General features: G+C 36.8%; 1 protein-coding gene across 1 annotated transcript; it reads right to left on the bottom strand.

Annotated features, from left to right (window-relative positions):
- Window positions 1–313: 313 nt before the first annotated feature.
- On the bottom strand, window positions 314–2,460 carry IAQ61_002089 (uncharacterized protein). Its single transcript, XM_066095398.1, has 7 exons — window positions 1,959–2,460; window positions 1,737–1,891; window positions 1,497–1,687; window positions 1,328–1,435; window positions 1,059–1,268; window positions 827–1,003; window positions 314–706 (listed from the first exon to the last, which is right to left on the bottom strand). Exons 1-7 carry the CDS (start codon window positions 2,220–2,222, stop codon window positions 498–500), a joined length of 1,314 nt encoding a protein of 437 aa, XP_065954234.1. The 5' UTR covers window positions 2,223–2,460; the 3' UTR covers window positions 314–497.
- Window positions 2,461–11,599: the final 9,139 nt, after the last annotated feature.

Genomic DNA, 11,599 nt, shown 5'->3' with positions numbered 1-11,599 from the left:
TGAATGGTTGGAATCTAGGGAGGGTAAGCGTGGTTCTAGTAAAGGGGTTAGAATGCGGGACACACGGGGCTATGTTTCTCTCGGCATTTTCATCTGGTGATGGGAGGGATTGTGGAGTTGGGGTGATGAGAGGGTACTTTAGAGAGTGGAAGGGCTTCTTCTTGCCTCTAGCTGCAGCTGCATTACACGATGGACAAGCTAAAAGCAAGTCACGAGTGCAACATGGGTTTTGAAGCTGCTCATGATAGAGAATGCTTGGTGTACCAAAGTCTAAATGCTCACGGTATGGAGCGAATCGTGAAACGTGCTAGACTTGCGGATGTCGTGATCCCTTCACCGCGCACGCTCACTGAGTGAGTTGCAGGTTATTGATATGATGTACGATAGGACAGTGTAGATGTTACACGTGCGAAGAGTTTTATGATTAAGTCCACATACATGCGGTCACATTATTCTACTCTTTGCTTGCAAAGCTGCACCATCGCACCTCACCGTCTTCAAGTAAGCGGCGCTCCCTCAGCAGCAAGCGTAACATAAAACAGCTTCGTCTGCCCCGTAATGATCATCCGGCCTTTACCTGCAAATTGGAAGTTCGCGGCTGACATGCCCGTGTAGATTTTTCCAATGAGCTTACCGGATGTGTTGAAGACGTGGACGCCGTCGCCGCAGCCGGTATAGACGCGGCCTTCGGAGTCGGTGTGGACGCCTGGAGGGTTGAGTGGGTTAGTGGATACGAGAACTTTTGTGAGAAAGTACGGTATTTTCGTGATGATCGAAAAGGCGATCAGGGGATGATGGATAATAAAACGAACATGAGAAAACGTACCATCTGGGACAAAGGCTGGGGTGTAAGCAAAGGTCTTACGGTTCTCCCAGGTACCATCCTCGTTGACATCAAACGAGTACACGGAAGCAGGCGAGGAGAGGTTGCGGCCGTAGTAGCCGAGCGCGATGCCAGTATCAGTCACGTACGCCCGATCACCCTCGGGGTTGATGGTGATGCCTATATAATCGTTAGTAACCAAGTTCACCTGTGTAAAGGAAATGATGCCACGCACCGTTGGGCAGGGTGAAGTCATCTGCAACAACTGTGACCGCGCCAGTCTCAACGTTGAGGCGGTAGACTTGGTTTCGCAGGCCAGGCGGGGGACGGAAGTCCTGGAGGAAACCGTAGAGAGTGTCTGTGAAGTAGACATCGCCATTCTTGGGATGCACGACCAGGTCATTGAGCGAGTTGAATTGGCGACCGAAATAGTTGTTCAAAAGGGCTGTTTTGCAAGTTTGTCAGGTGACGTTGCGCGTGCAAACGATGCCTTTTGAGACTTACTGGTCGTGTTGTACGGCGGCTCGGGGTTCATGAGGTAAAGCGCGGATGTGATGTCTGCGCCCTGGCCTTCTCCTGCGAAGATGATTTGACCCTTGTAGTTGGTTCCACCTAGACAACTGAGTTAGGACTGCATAAATACATCAATGCAATATGCGACAATCGGACCTACCATTGGGGTTGATAACTTGGGGATTCGAGGTATTGACCACCGTGACAGTCACGGCATCGAGCTTGCCAGTGCGCACAGCCTCTGCTTCCGCAAGCGAGATTTTCTGGACAATGGATGATTTGTTCAGACCTGTTCCTGCCGCAGGCGCACCAGCGTTCTGGACGAAAAATACTTCGTCGCGAGGAGGGTGCCTACGGTAGGTGAGTTATATGCTTCCAACGCAGCAGCCGGTAGGCTTACCAGGTCACGGCCTCATGGAAGATGGGATCAGACTCCGATGATGCGATTAGAGTCAGAGTTGGATCTGAGCCAATCACATCATAAAACTCCTCATCGTAGATGTGGAACGGTTTGGCCGTCAAGGATTCTGCAGTGACACCGGGCCAGGTGAATAGCTAGATGTTGGGCACAAGGTTAGTGTTGACACTCTCAGCCAAGTCGTGCAGAGCCATGTAAACATACCGTGGATCCATTGAACACTGAGGGCGGTGGGACGACGTCTAAGACATTGAACAACTTCTGATCAATGACCTGGGCCGTTTCGGGCACTTTCTGCGCAAATGCACCAGATGAAGCTGCAACCAGGCCGGCACTTAGCACCGTGAATGTGGACGGCATCGTGGGCGACAAAGCGGACGGGCAAAATTGGAGAGGTGGTCTGCTGGACCGAAGGCTGTCTAGGCATCGCAGGACACTAAAGACTTTTAATACTGGTCGAGCATCCATCCCTGCTCACCTTGACTTGTACCGAGCTCGGGAAAACAGCGTCATCGTGGAGAGGTGCGGGTGTCACGGGAGGTGCTAAAGGAGACCTAGGCGAGTACGCAGTCAATCCGAGGACATGGTTCTTCAGTGAATACAAGGCCATCTGCCAGGAACGTGGCAGGGAGCTTGGTGTACCGTAAATGCGTCGTGGTCGGTGAAGGACTAGCCAGAACGGCGGTCGCCCCGAGGAAAAGGGAGAAGAGGGGCCCCAGAAAATAAAAGCGCAGCTGGGGGAGATGAGTTAGTTATCGGCCCGATGGATAACCCGGGCAAACACCTCGTCATGTACCGGTACGGTACGCCACCAACTTTGGGCTCGCATTCTCGCTCGGGGCATGTACGTCCGCACACCGTCAGTTTACAGTTGAGATGGATGAAGATTACGGTATGTATTGTGAGATACCATCTGCCCTTTGACCGATTCCAAGACTCTAGCAGCAACATGAGCAGCAGCTTTGCCCAGGTACCGGTAGGTAACCCACCAGCTACCGAGGGCGCGCGCTATGGCCGTGTTCAACCTATTGCCACCCTAACAGTATACCAAGCACTATAAATATAAGGAAATTACGCTACCTATAGTAGGTATTATTATAAGACTTTTTAGGGTAGGAATATATAGTAGGAAAGCTATTATATACTATTTATATTAGCCTAGTAGAAGAATATTCTACCTATAGTAAGTAGTAGGTAGTAGAGGTGCTAGTATAGGTACCTTTACTACCTTATTCCTAATAGTTCTACTTATATATTAATTTTTTAGCTAGTTATAATACAAGTATAAAAATAAGGCCTTATACATACTAGATTAGGATATTAGAATAGAATTTAAAGTATTATTCTAGGATTTTTTAGCTATCTATATAATAACTTTTTAAGCTTAATTTTTTAAATGCTTAATATACTTCTCTTTAGCTAGCTTTTATATATATAAATTATTAGCTTTTTAAAGCTTTTTTATTTAAACTTACGTATACTTTTTTTAGCGCACTTTTTTGTATTAGTAGCTTTTTTAATAATAGATAGTAAATATTAAATTATTATACTATAATATTGTGTTTTATTTTTAAGCTCTAAAATATTTACTAAGATTTTAGCATTTCTATATTTAAGTAAGAAGAAATATTATAGTCTCTAGTTTTTATATTTAAGTAGTATGTTTAATATCTAAATTAAAAGTTAAATTTTGTTAATAATATCTACCTAATATATGTAGTTTTTAATAAGGTTATTAATATAGTATTAGCTAGTAGTATTAAGTATAGAAGGGATTTTAAGTGTTAATATTAGGTATAGATAGAACTTTTTAAGAACTTTTTTAGTATCTATAGATTATATCCTTTTGTACTATTAGGGAGAGTAACCTAGTTAAACTAGGAGAAGTAGGAGGGGCAAGGTTTAATAGTAGTGATCCTATAGTAGAGGATAGGGGTTTAATATAGCAATATAAGTAAAATAATAATATTATAGAGTTAAAGTTAAGTCTGCTAGAGTTATTGTTGTCCTATCCTCTAATCCTTTATACCTTTATACTATTTAATTTGCCTAACCTTTTAGGCTAAGCCTTGTTTTCCTCCTATACATCCCTTACTATAGCATAAACCTCCTCCTCCTTTAAGCTTAGCCCTATTAAGCTTAGACCTTACTCTCCTCTTTCTAGTCTGCAACCCTAGTTCCTAGCTTGTTAAGCTTTAGGTAAGGGAGTAGGAGTATCTAGGGTCTCTAATCTTGAACCTAAACTTAACAAGATAGTTCTCCTCTACGCCCTAGCTAGACTTCCTAGATAGCCTAGCCCTAGACGCCTAGATCCCTCTACCTTCTGTTCCTCCTTAATAGCTCCTAGATGCTTTTTAATAGTATCTAGAGTCTCTAATTACTTAATCTATCTATTATACCTCTACTACTCTCCTGCCTTAGTAGGCTGTACTCCCTTTATACTAAAGTAGGATTAGTCTAGTACCCTAGCGTCCTTATTCTTACTAAATGCAAGCTTCTTATTCTTAATATAGATAGCCTAATTCTTTTTTAACTCTTTTACTATCTTAACCTAACTCTTCCTAATCTATACTCCTATCTTTTCTCTATTTAAATCTCCTATTAGGTACTTCTAGATCTCTACCTTTACTAAAGGGTTATCCTATTAAACCTAATATATAATTACCTTTAAGATCTAGGTTAGGTAGGTAGCCTAGATATCCCTAGGAAACTACTATTAGACTCTACTATATTTAACTAGGTGCCCTAATAGAGTCTTTAGGGCTATACTTATCTATAGGTAGGCTAGTGTAATCTCTATATATATCCCTATCTCTAGCACCTCTATTATTATTATATTATCCTGCACTTTTATATACTATAGTAGAACTATACACCGCGTTTAAGTAGTAGGTCTAGTAGATCTATATAGTATTACTAGGCTTGTAATCCTTACCTATCCTTTTTAGTAGATCTCCTTCTCCTATTTTACTATAGGGCACTTCTCCCTTAGCTCTTTAGGCTAGTGCACCCTATCTTCCTATACTTAGATATAGGCCCTCTTGTTCCTCCTTAATCCTCTATTTATCTAATTTACCTAATTCTTCTATACTTCTTTAAACCTAATTAGAAGCTTAGTATAGTTATCTTAGTCCTTGTTATTAAAAGAAACTAAGCCTTAGATTATCTTAAGCCCTTGTCCTAACTACGCTACCTTAGAAAGGTTCACGTCTACGTAATAAAAGAAGGTCTAGTCTCCTGCCTAGGCGTACTTAGTGTAGTATAGGTATAAGATTAGGTTTATAGTTTCCTAGATTATAGTGTATTAGAGCTAGTATCCTATATCCCTTTACACTAGCTATTAAATAATAGAGTAGTATATAGTCCTACACTACCCTAAATTAGCTACCTACTTTATCTCCCTTAAGTGCTATTTATATATCTTAAAGCACTTATCTACTATCCTTACTAGTTCTAGGTCTTTATAGATCTAGGTAAAGGTGTCTAGGGTTATACTTCCTTTCTATAAGAAGCCTTAGTAACTCTACTTAAATCTTATTACCTATTATAGTTAAGCCTAGTTAATTATTAGTACTATCTTCTTTAGCTAGTAGTAATAAGCTTATAGATCCTTAGAGGTATAATCTTAGTTAAATAGCTTAGTAAAAGCTACTATAGTAACTAGGTTAGCTTGCAAATTTCCCTATTCTCTAGGCTTATAGTATAGCACGTTTAGCTATCTATTACTTACCTCTGCGTTTAGAGTCTAAGTATAGAGCCCTATCTTGCTAGTAATAAACTTTAAGTAGCTAAAGCATACCTAATTTAAATCCTATACTATCCTCCCCTTAGCGTCCTAGATAGTGCTACAATTAGTGACTTTGTAGTACTATACTTTAACTAGCTTCCTTTGCTTAGTGTTATTAAGTGCGCTACTCCTAATCCTAGCGGTAATTAATTGTAGTGTAGAGCGTTAGTTTTTGCACTAATAGGGTGCTTTATTCTTAACTATAGCATGCTTATCTTTAGTAACACCCTCTTCTTCTAGTATTATTATCTTAGTATCTAGAGTCTTATTAAGTTCCTTAAGTAGTCTAGGTAAAGAGTTGCGTAATTTATTTATTACCTTTATATTAGTATCCTATAGTTATAGGCCTACTACTATATATTAGCTAATAATACTAAACTCCTAGTAAACGTTCTCTCCTATCCTTTTTAAGAGCTAGGCAGCGTGTCTTCCTTATACTCTTATTATCCTCTATATAGGCAATTCTACTAGAGATTCTTCCTCTAAGATATAGGTAGCTAATTTAATTTCTCCTAGGGTAGTATCTAGTATATCCTCTATCCTCTTCTTATAACTCTATAACTCTCTTACTATACTTCTTAACCTTAATAGTCCTCTATTCTAGACTACACTCCTATCTAGTAGTATAGTCTAGGCACGTCTAGCGTAGGATATAGTCCTAGGTAGCTAGTTATAACCTAGATTCTTAATCTCTTGTGTTACCCTCTCCTCCTCTACTTTCTTTTTAGCTACTTCTCTACTTCCTTGCAGAGAGCTAGCTAGGACATCTTTAATTTCTTTTAGCACTAGTATCCTATAGTTTATTAATAACCTTATACCCTCTTTCTATATCTATTTGCTTAGGGGGATTATACTAAGTAGCACCCCTACCTAGTTCTCTAACTTCCTATACTATTATAGTACTAGGCGCTAAATCCTAGTATAAGCACTATCCTCCTCTCTATAGCGCATATTAAAGTTGCGTAGGTTGCTTATACCTTTAAGCGTTAGTCTAGGTAGGGTATATAGGCCTATTACATAGTAATAAATAATTACCCTAACACGTTATAAGAAATAGTCCTCTAGTTCCTCCTTTACCTTTAAGATAATATCTACCTTTCCTATTAGCTTAGCAATTATAACCTAGACCCTATACTAGTTAGTAATATTAATAAAATTATCTTTTAACTAGTTTTAACCCTATATTCTATAGTATACCTCTAAGTTTAGGAAGCTAGTAAGCTAGTCTAGACCTACGTAATATAGGAGGTACCTTACATCTATATATTCTTAGTATATCTAACTAACTTATAGGGTAAATTAGCTTAGGTATTTCTAACTAAATTTAGCGTAATTAGCGCGGATATACTATATTACTAAGCGTATTTTATTAAGTTACTTCTTATATGTGTTGCGCGCTTCCTTTATAAATAGGTACTATAACCTAAAATTAGCTATACTACTATATAACTGCATAAGTGCTAGGCTAGACTCTATAAAGCTCCCTGCTACTATTATTAATCCTAAAGTTTTATTAAAGTGCTCCCCTAGTACTCCTATAAAGTTGTCTGTAATATTCCTCTATTATGTAATAGTACTTACACGTATCTTGTTAATCTAGCTACCTATAGTTGCACCTCCTTTCTATAGAAGAGGGATACCTTTATAAAGTACCTAGGTCCGCGCGTTAAACTCTTTAGGCTAAACTAAGTCTAACCTTTTAATAGCTAAAAGACTCCTCTATTATAATATATACTAAAGGTCTAGTACAAAACTTCTAGGTATTATAGGCTGTAGCTGCAACCCTCTAGGTTGTGGGCTTAACCTTAGGGACTGCAGGGAACCTGTTAACATTAGGGATCCTAGTAAACTTAGCTTAACTACTAGCTATTTTCCTTTCTAGACTTCTAATAACTATTTAGGGCTCGTTATTTTGTTTAGGATCTTCTAGTAGTAGCTTTGTTAGATACTTGTGGTTTTATTAGATATCTAAAGTTTTTAGTATAGTTTATTATAGTAGTAGTAGTATAGGTAGATTATATACAGGAACACGCGTGCCTTCCTATTATATACGCGCCTTCCTATTATTCTCCTACCTTTACTTTGTTCCACCTTTACTTATTTATTGTCCTTCTACCTTTACTTATTTATTGCCCTTCTACCTTTACTTTCTTATTATCCTTATTATAATTGCTTGTCTGCGCGTAGGTAGGTAGTTAGTGTAGCTAATTAGAGCGTTATATATCTAAAGGGTTAAATTAGCGCACCCTTTAGATACCTATTTAGGACTAGCGCGCTTCCTACCTTCCTCTTACTAATCTTGCGCCTATCCTATAGCGTATCTTTTCCTAAGTTTTAATACTAAAGTATTAATACTATTAACTCTTAATTATTAATTATCCTTCTCTTAATTACTTTTACTAGAATCTAAGATATTAAAATATTAGTATTCTGCTTATTCTTTATCTAAGAGCGTCCTAGGCCTAATCTTAAGAGTAAGACCGCCTATATCTAGTTATAGGATTTCCTAGTCCTAATTCTCTAATTTAGCTTCCTTATTTTCTTCTCTTCCCTCTATACCTAACTTATTAAACTGCGTAGGCAGTGCCTAGAAGATTTACCTATTTTCCTATAGTGCCCTATCCTATAACTTTATAAGTCCTTAGTCTTCCTAGTTTACCTTATCCTAGCTTCTCTAGTAGAAGATCTTTACCCTCTAGCCTAGTATTATATATGCAAACTTAGCTCTATCTAAATCTTTTAGCTAATACGTCCCTAACTCTAGAAAGCTCTACGCTACTAGGTATAGACCTAGCTATTTATTACTAAGTTTCCTATCTCTAGATATATCTATTTAGTGGACTAAATCCTATAGTAGTACTAACAAGCTAGGGCTAATTTCCTCTCTTTAAATTTCCTTATAGTTGTCTTAATATTCTTTCTTCTATAAGCGCAGCCTCTTAATTCTTAATACTATATCTTTAATAAACTAATCTCTTAGGTTAACCTAGGTGGCCCTTACTACTAGTAGCTAAGCCCTATCTATTATCTGCCTAAAGGGAAGCGTCTGCTATATTAGAAGAGCTAGTTTAATTAGGAGCACTAGGTTCTAACTAGTAACTAGCTAGTATATAGAGTATCTAGTATTTTCTTAAATAGATATTTAGTTAGCTAGGAGTACTATTAGTAGATTAGAGACCTAGCTCCCCTAGAGCTTTGCAAGTGCGTTAATAATTAGTTTATACCCTCCTTTAATTTTTCTGTTAGCCTAAGGGTTATAGGTGGAGATCTAAACCCTACGTATACTATAGATAGTAGCTAAATTATAAATAACTTTTTAGAAGTTAGGCCCCTTATTAACTATAATCCTTTGCGCTATACTCTATCTATATAGGATATCTTTGTATATAAATTTAGTAATAGTTTTTAATCTATTATTTAGTAATGCTTGTGCTTTAGGCCACCTGCTTAAATAGTCCTAGGCTATTACTAGGAATTATTTCCTAGAATTATAAGGCATGTAGACTACGTTAATAGCTACTATCTCCTATAGCGTATAGGAGTAGGTGTTAGTAAGCATATTAACCTTCTTCTTACTACTTCTTTTCTAATACTTATAACACGTGCGTAGAGTAAGCCTTACTATCTTATATATCCTTTCCTACTAATATTGCTAAGCTATTATTAAGTAGATAGTATTTACCCTATAATAACTAATAAGGTGATGTATTTCCTATATAGTAGCAATCCTAACGTCTTTATTATTAACTACTTGTCTTACTACTATATTTTAAGATATCTTGCAGAAGAGGAACCTATCTCTTATAAAGAAGTTTAATGCTTGTTTCTTCTATACCCTTAACTCCTTCTATAGAACGTCTAGGATTTTGAACCTAACTAGAAACTAGGCAATTCCTTCTAATTTAGCGCTATATTTAGGATATAGTACTTTGTCCTTTATTAGATTATATAACTTAACGTTAGCAATTATATACTTAATAAAGTCTTTAATGTTGTCTTTAGTTTTATCTAGGGGTTCCTATCTATCCTCTTTTAGATATTATAATAGAGTATCTATAACTATATTCCTCTTGCCTAGAATATATTAAATTTTAAAGTCCTACGCTAAAATAGCAGCAAGCTACCTATTTATTACTCCTCCTAGTATTTCGCTTAAGGACTAATTAAGCTAAGTAATTAAGGTTTAAGCGTCTATCTTAATAACAAATAGTGTTCTATAGAGCTAAACTCTAAACTTCTTTAGGGCCTATAGCACTACTCTATACTCTAGCTTAGTAGAGTGCTACTTTGCTTTAGACTTTAACTATACCGTACTTTTAAACTAGTATAGATGTTGCCTTCTATCTAGCCCTATTTGTTCTAGGGAAGCTCCTGCGCCTTCCCTACTAGCGTCTACTATAAGGTAGATAGTCCCTCTAGTCTTATAATTAATAGTTATTAGGGCTAGTGCTGTAGTAATAAAATGCTTAAGCTCTTTTATTACTACCCTCTATAGTTCTTCCTATATCTACCTAGTGTTGCCTCGCAGGAGTATAAATAATAGCTTTGCTTAGATAGCAAAGCTAGGAACCTATATCTAGTAGTAGATATAGATCCTAATAAATATCTAGACTTCCCTTATATTTCTATATTCTAGCTATTTTATAATCTTTTCTACCTTTATATAGTTAGGGTATCTTCCTTTAAAGCTAACCTTATAGCCTACAACGCTAAGATAAGCTATACCCTAATAATATTTCTTTCCTAAAACTGTACCCCCTGCTCGCTTAATATCTGCTAGGACTTAGTTAAGCTACTACACATGCTTAAGTATAAATCTCTAGACTCTAGGAAGCGCCTCTTCGCCCCTATAGTTAGTCTTAGGCCCCCCTATAGTTATATTATCTATAAATAGTATTATATAAGGGGAATAATCGTGTAGTATTTTTATTATAATTCTCTAAAAGGCTACTACTAAGTTTGTTGCTCCTTGTACTATAGTGTAGGATTGTAGCAGGCTAATAGGGGTGTATATAGTAGTTATATCTCTGCTATCTAGGTGTAGGGTAATCTAGTTGTATCCTAAAAATATATCTATTAGGGATAATATCTTGCACCTAGCAAATTTCTTAGAGAATTTATCTATAGTTAGAGGTAGGTTTACATCCCTCTAGCTAACCTTGTTTATATAGACAGTATTCTAGACTAGATAGTGCTTCCTATCTTTCTTTGCTACTAAGAAATATAGGTTCTAGTATAGGCTATTACACCTCTTAAGTGTTCCTTAATCTAGACGCTCTTCTAATATCTAAACAAATTCTTCTTCTACCACTTTAGCTACTAGGAAACTGCGTATTTGCTATGCCTTATACAGGATTATCTTTATTTAGTAAGGTAGGCTAACGTCTTAAGTAATATATCTACTTTCTCTAAAGTTAAAGGTAATAGCTACTTCTCTATTAAGAATTATTTCTTAAAATAGAGTCCTTTCTACTACTAATAAGTCTAGACTAAATTTCTATTCTTGCATCCTCTTAGTAGTTAGCCTAGACCCTCTTAGAAATAATATATATCTTTTCTTAAAAAGATAGTTAAAAGGGCCAAGGTTAACTCTTTCGCGAATACTAAGCTTTAGCAGTTAGTTTTCCTTAGCTACTATTTTCTAGTCCTCCCTTCTAAACTCTATATCCTTATCCTTCTCTTTTAGTTTGTCTACTAGTTAGATTTTCTTGCTAACTTTTTTATACTTAGTACTTACCTTAGTAACTATTTACGCTACTTTTTATTATATACCTTAATTTAGCTTATATATTACTAATATTAGGTTTAGCTCTTAGATAGCCTGCGGGTCTTTACTTGCCCCTACACTATATCCTATAGTTTATGCTACCTATTTTTCTAGCATCTTCTTATCTTCTAAGGTAAATAGTTATCTATATTTACTAAATCCTGCTTATAGCTCTATATAGTCTACCTCTTATAGAAATTTTAAATATACTATATATTCTACTATATAGTATTTATCTCCTAGGTATTAATTTTGTAGGATCTCTTTCCTAAGCAAGGGTCCTGCTGTTAG

This window comes from Plenodomus lingam, assembly GCF_022343315.1.
Source record: "Plenodomus lingam strain CAN1 chromosome Unknown contig_14, whole genome shotgun sequence".
Lineage (NCBI taxonomy): Eukaryota > Fungi > Ascomycota > Dothideomycetes > Pleosporales > Leptosphaeriaceae > Plenodomus > Plenodomus lingam.
Note: the sequence above shows the minus strand (reverse complement) of the source record. Positions and strands in the feature narration are given on the sequence as shown.

Coding starts and splice junctions, on each gene's coding strand:
- IAQ61_002089 (XM_066095398.1), bottom strand. CDS start 2,222: ATGGATGCTCGACCAGTATTAAAAGTCTTTAGTGTCCTGCGATGCCTA. Junction 1,436..1,496: donor CCAAGTTATCAACCCCAATG/GTAGGTCCGATT, acceptor TCAGTTGTCTAG/GTGGAACCAACTACAAGGGT. Junction 1,004..1,058: donor TGACTTCACCCTGCCCAACG/GTGCGTGGCATC, acceptor ACGATTATATAG/GCATCACCATCAACCCCGAG.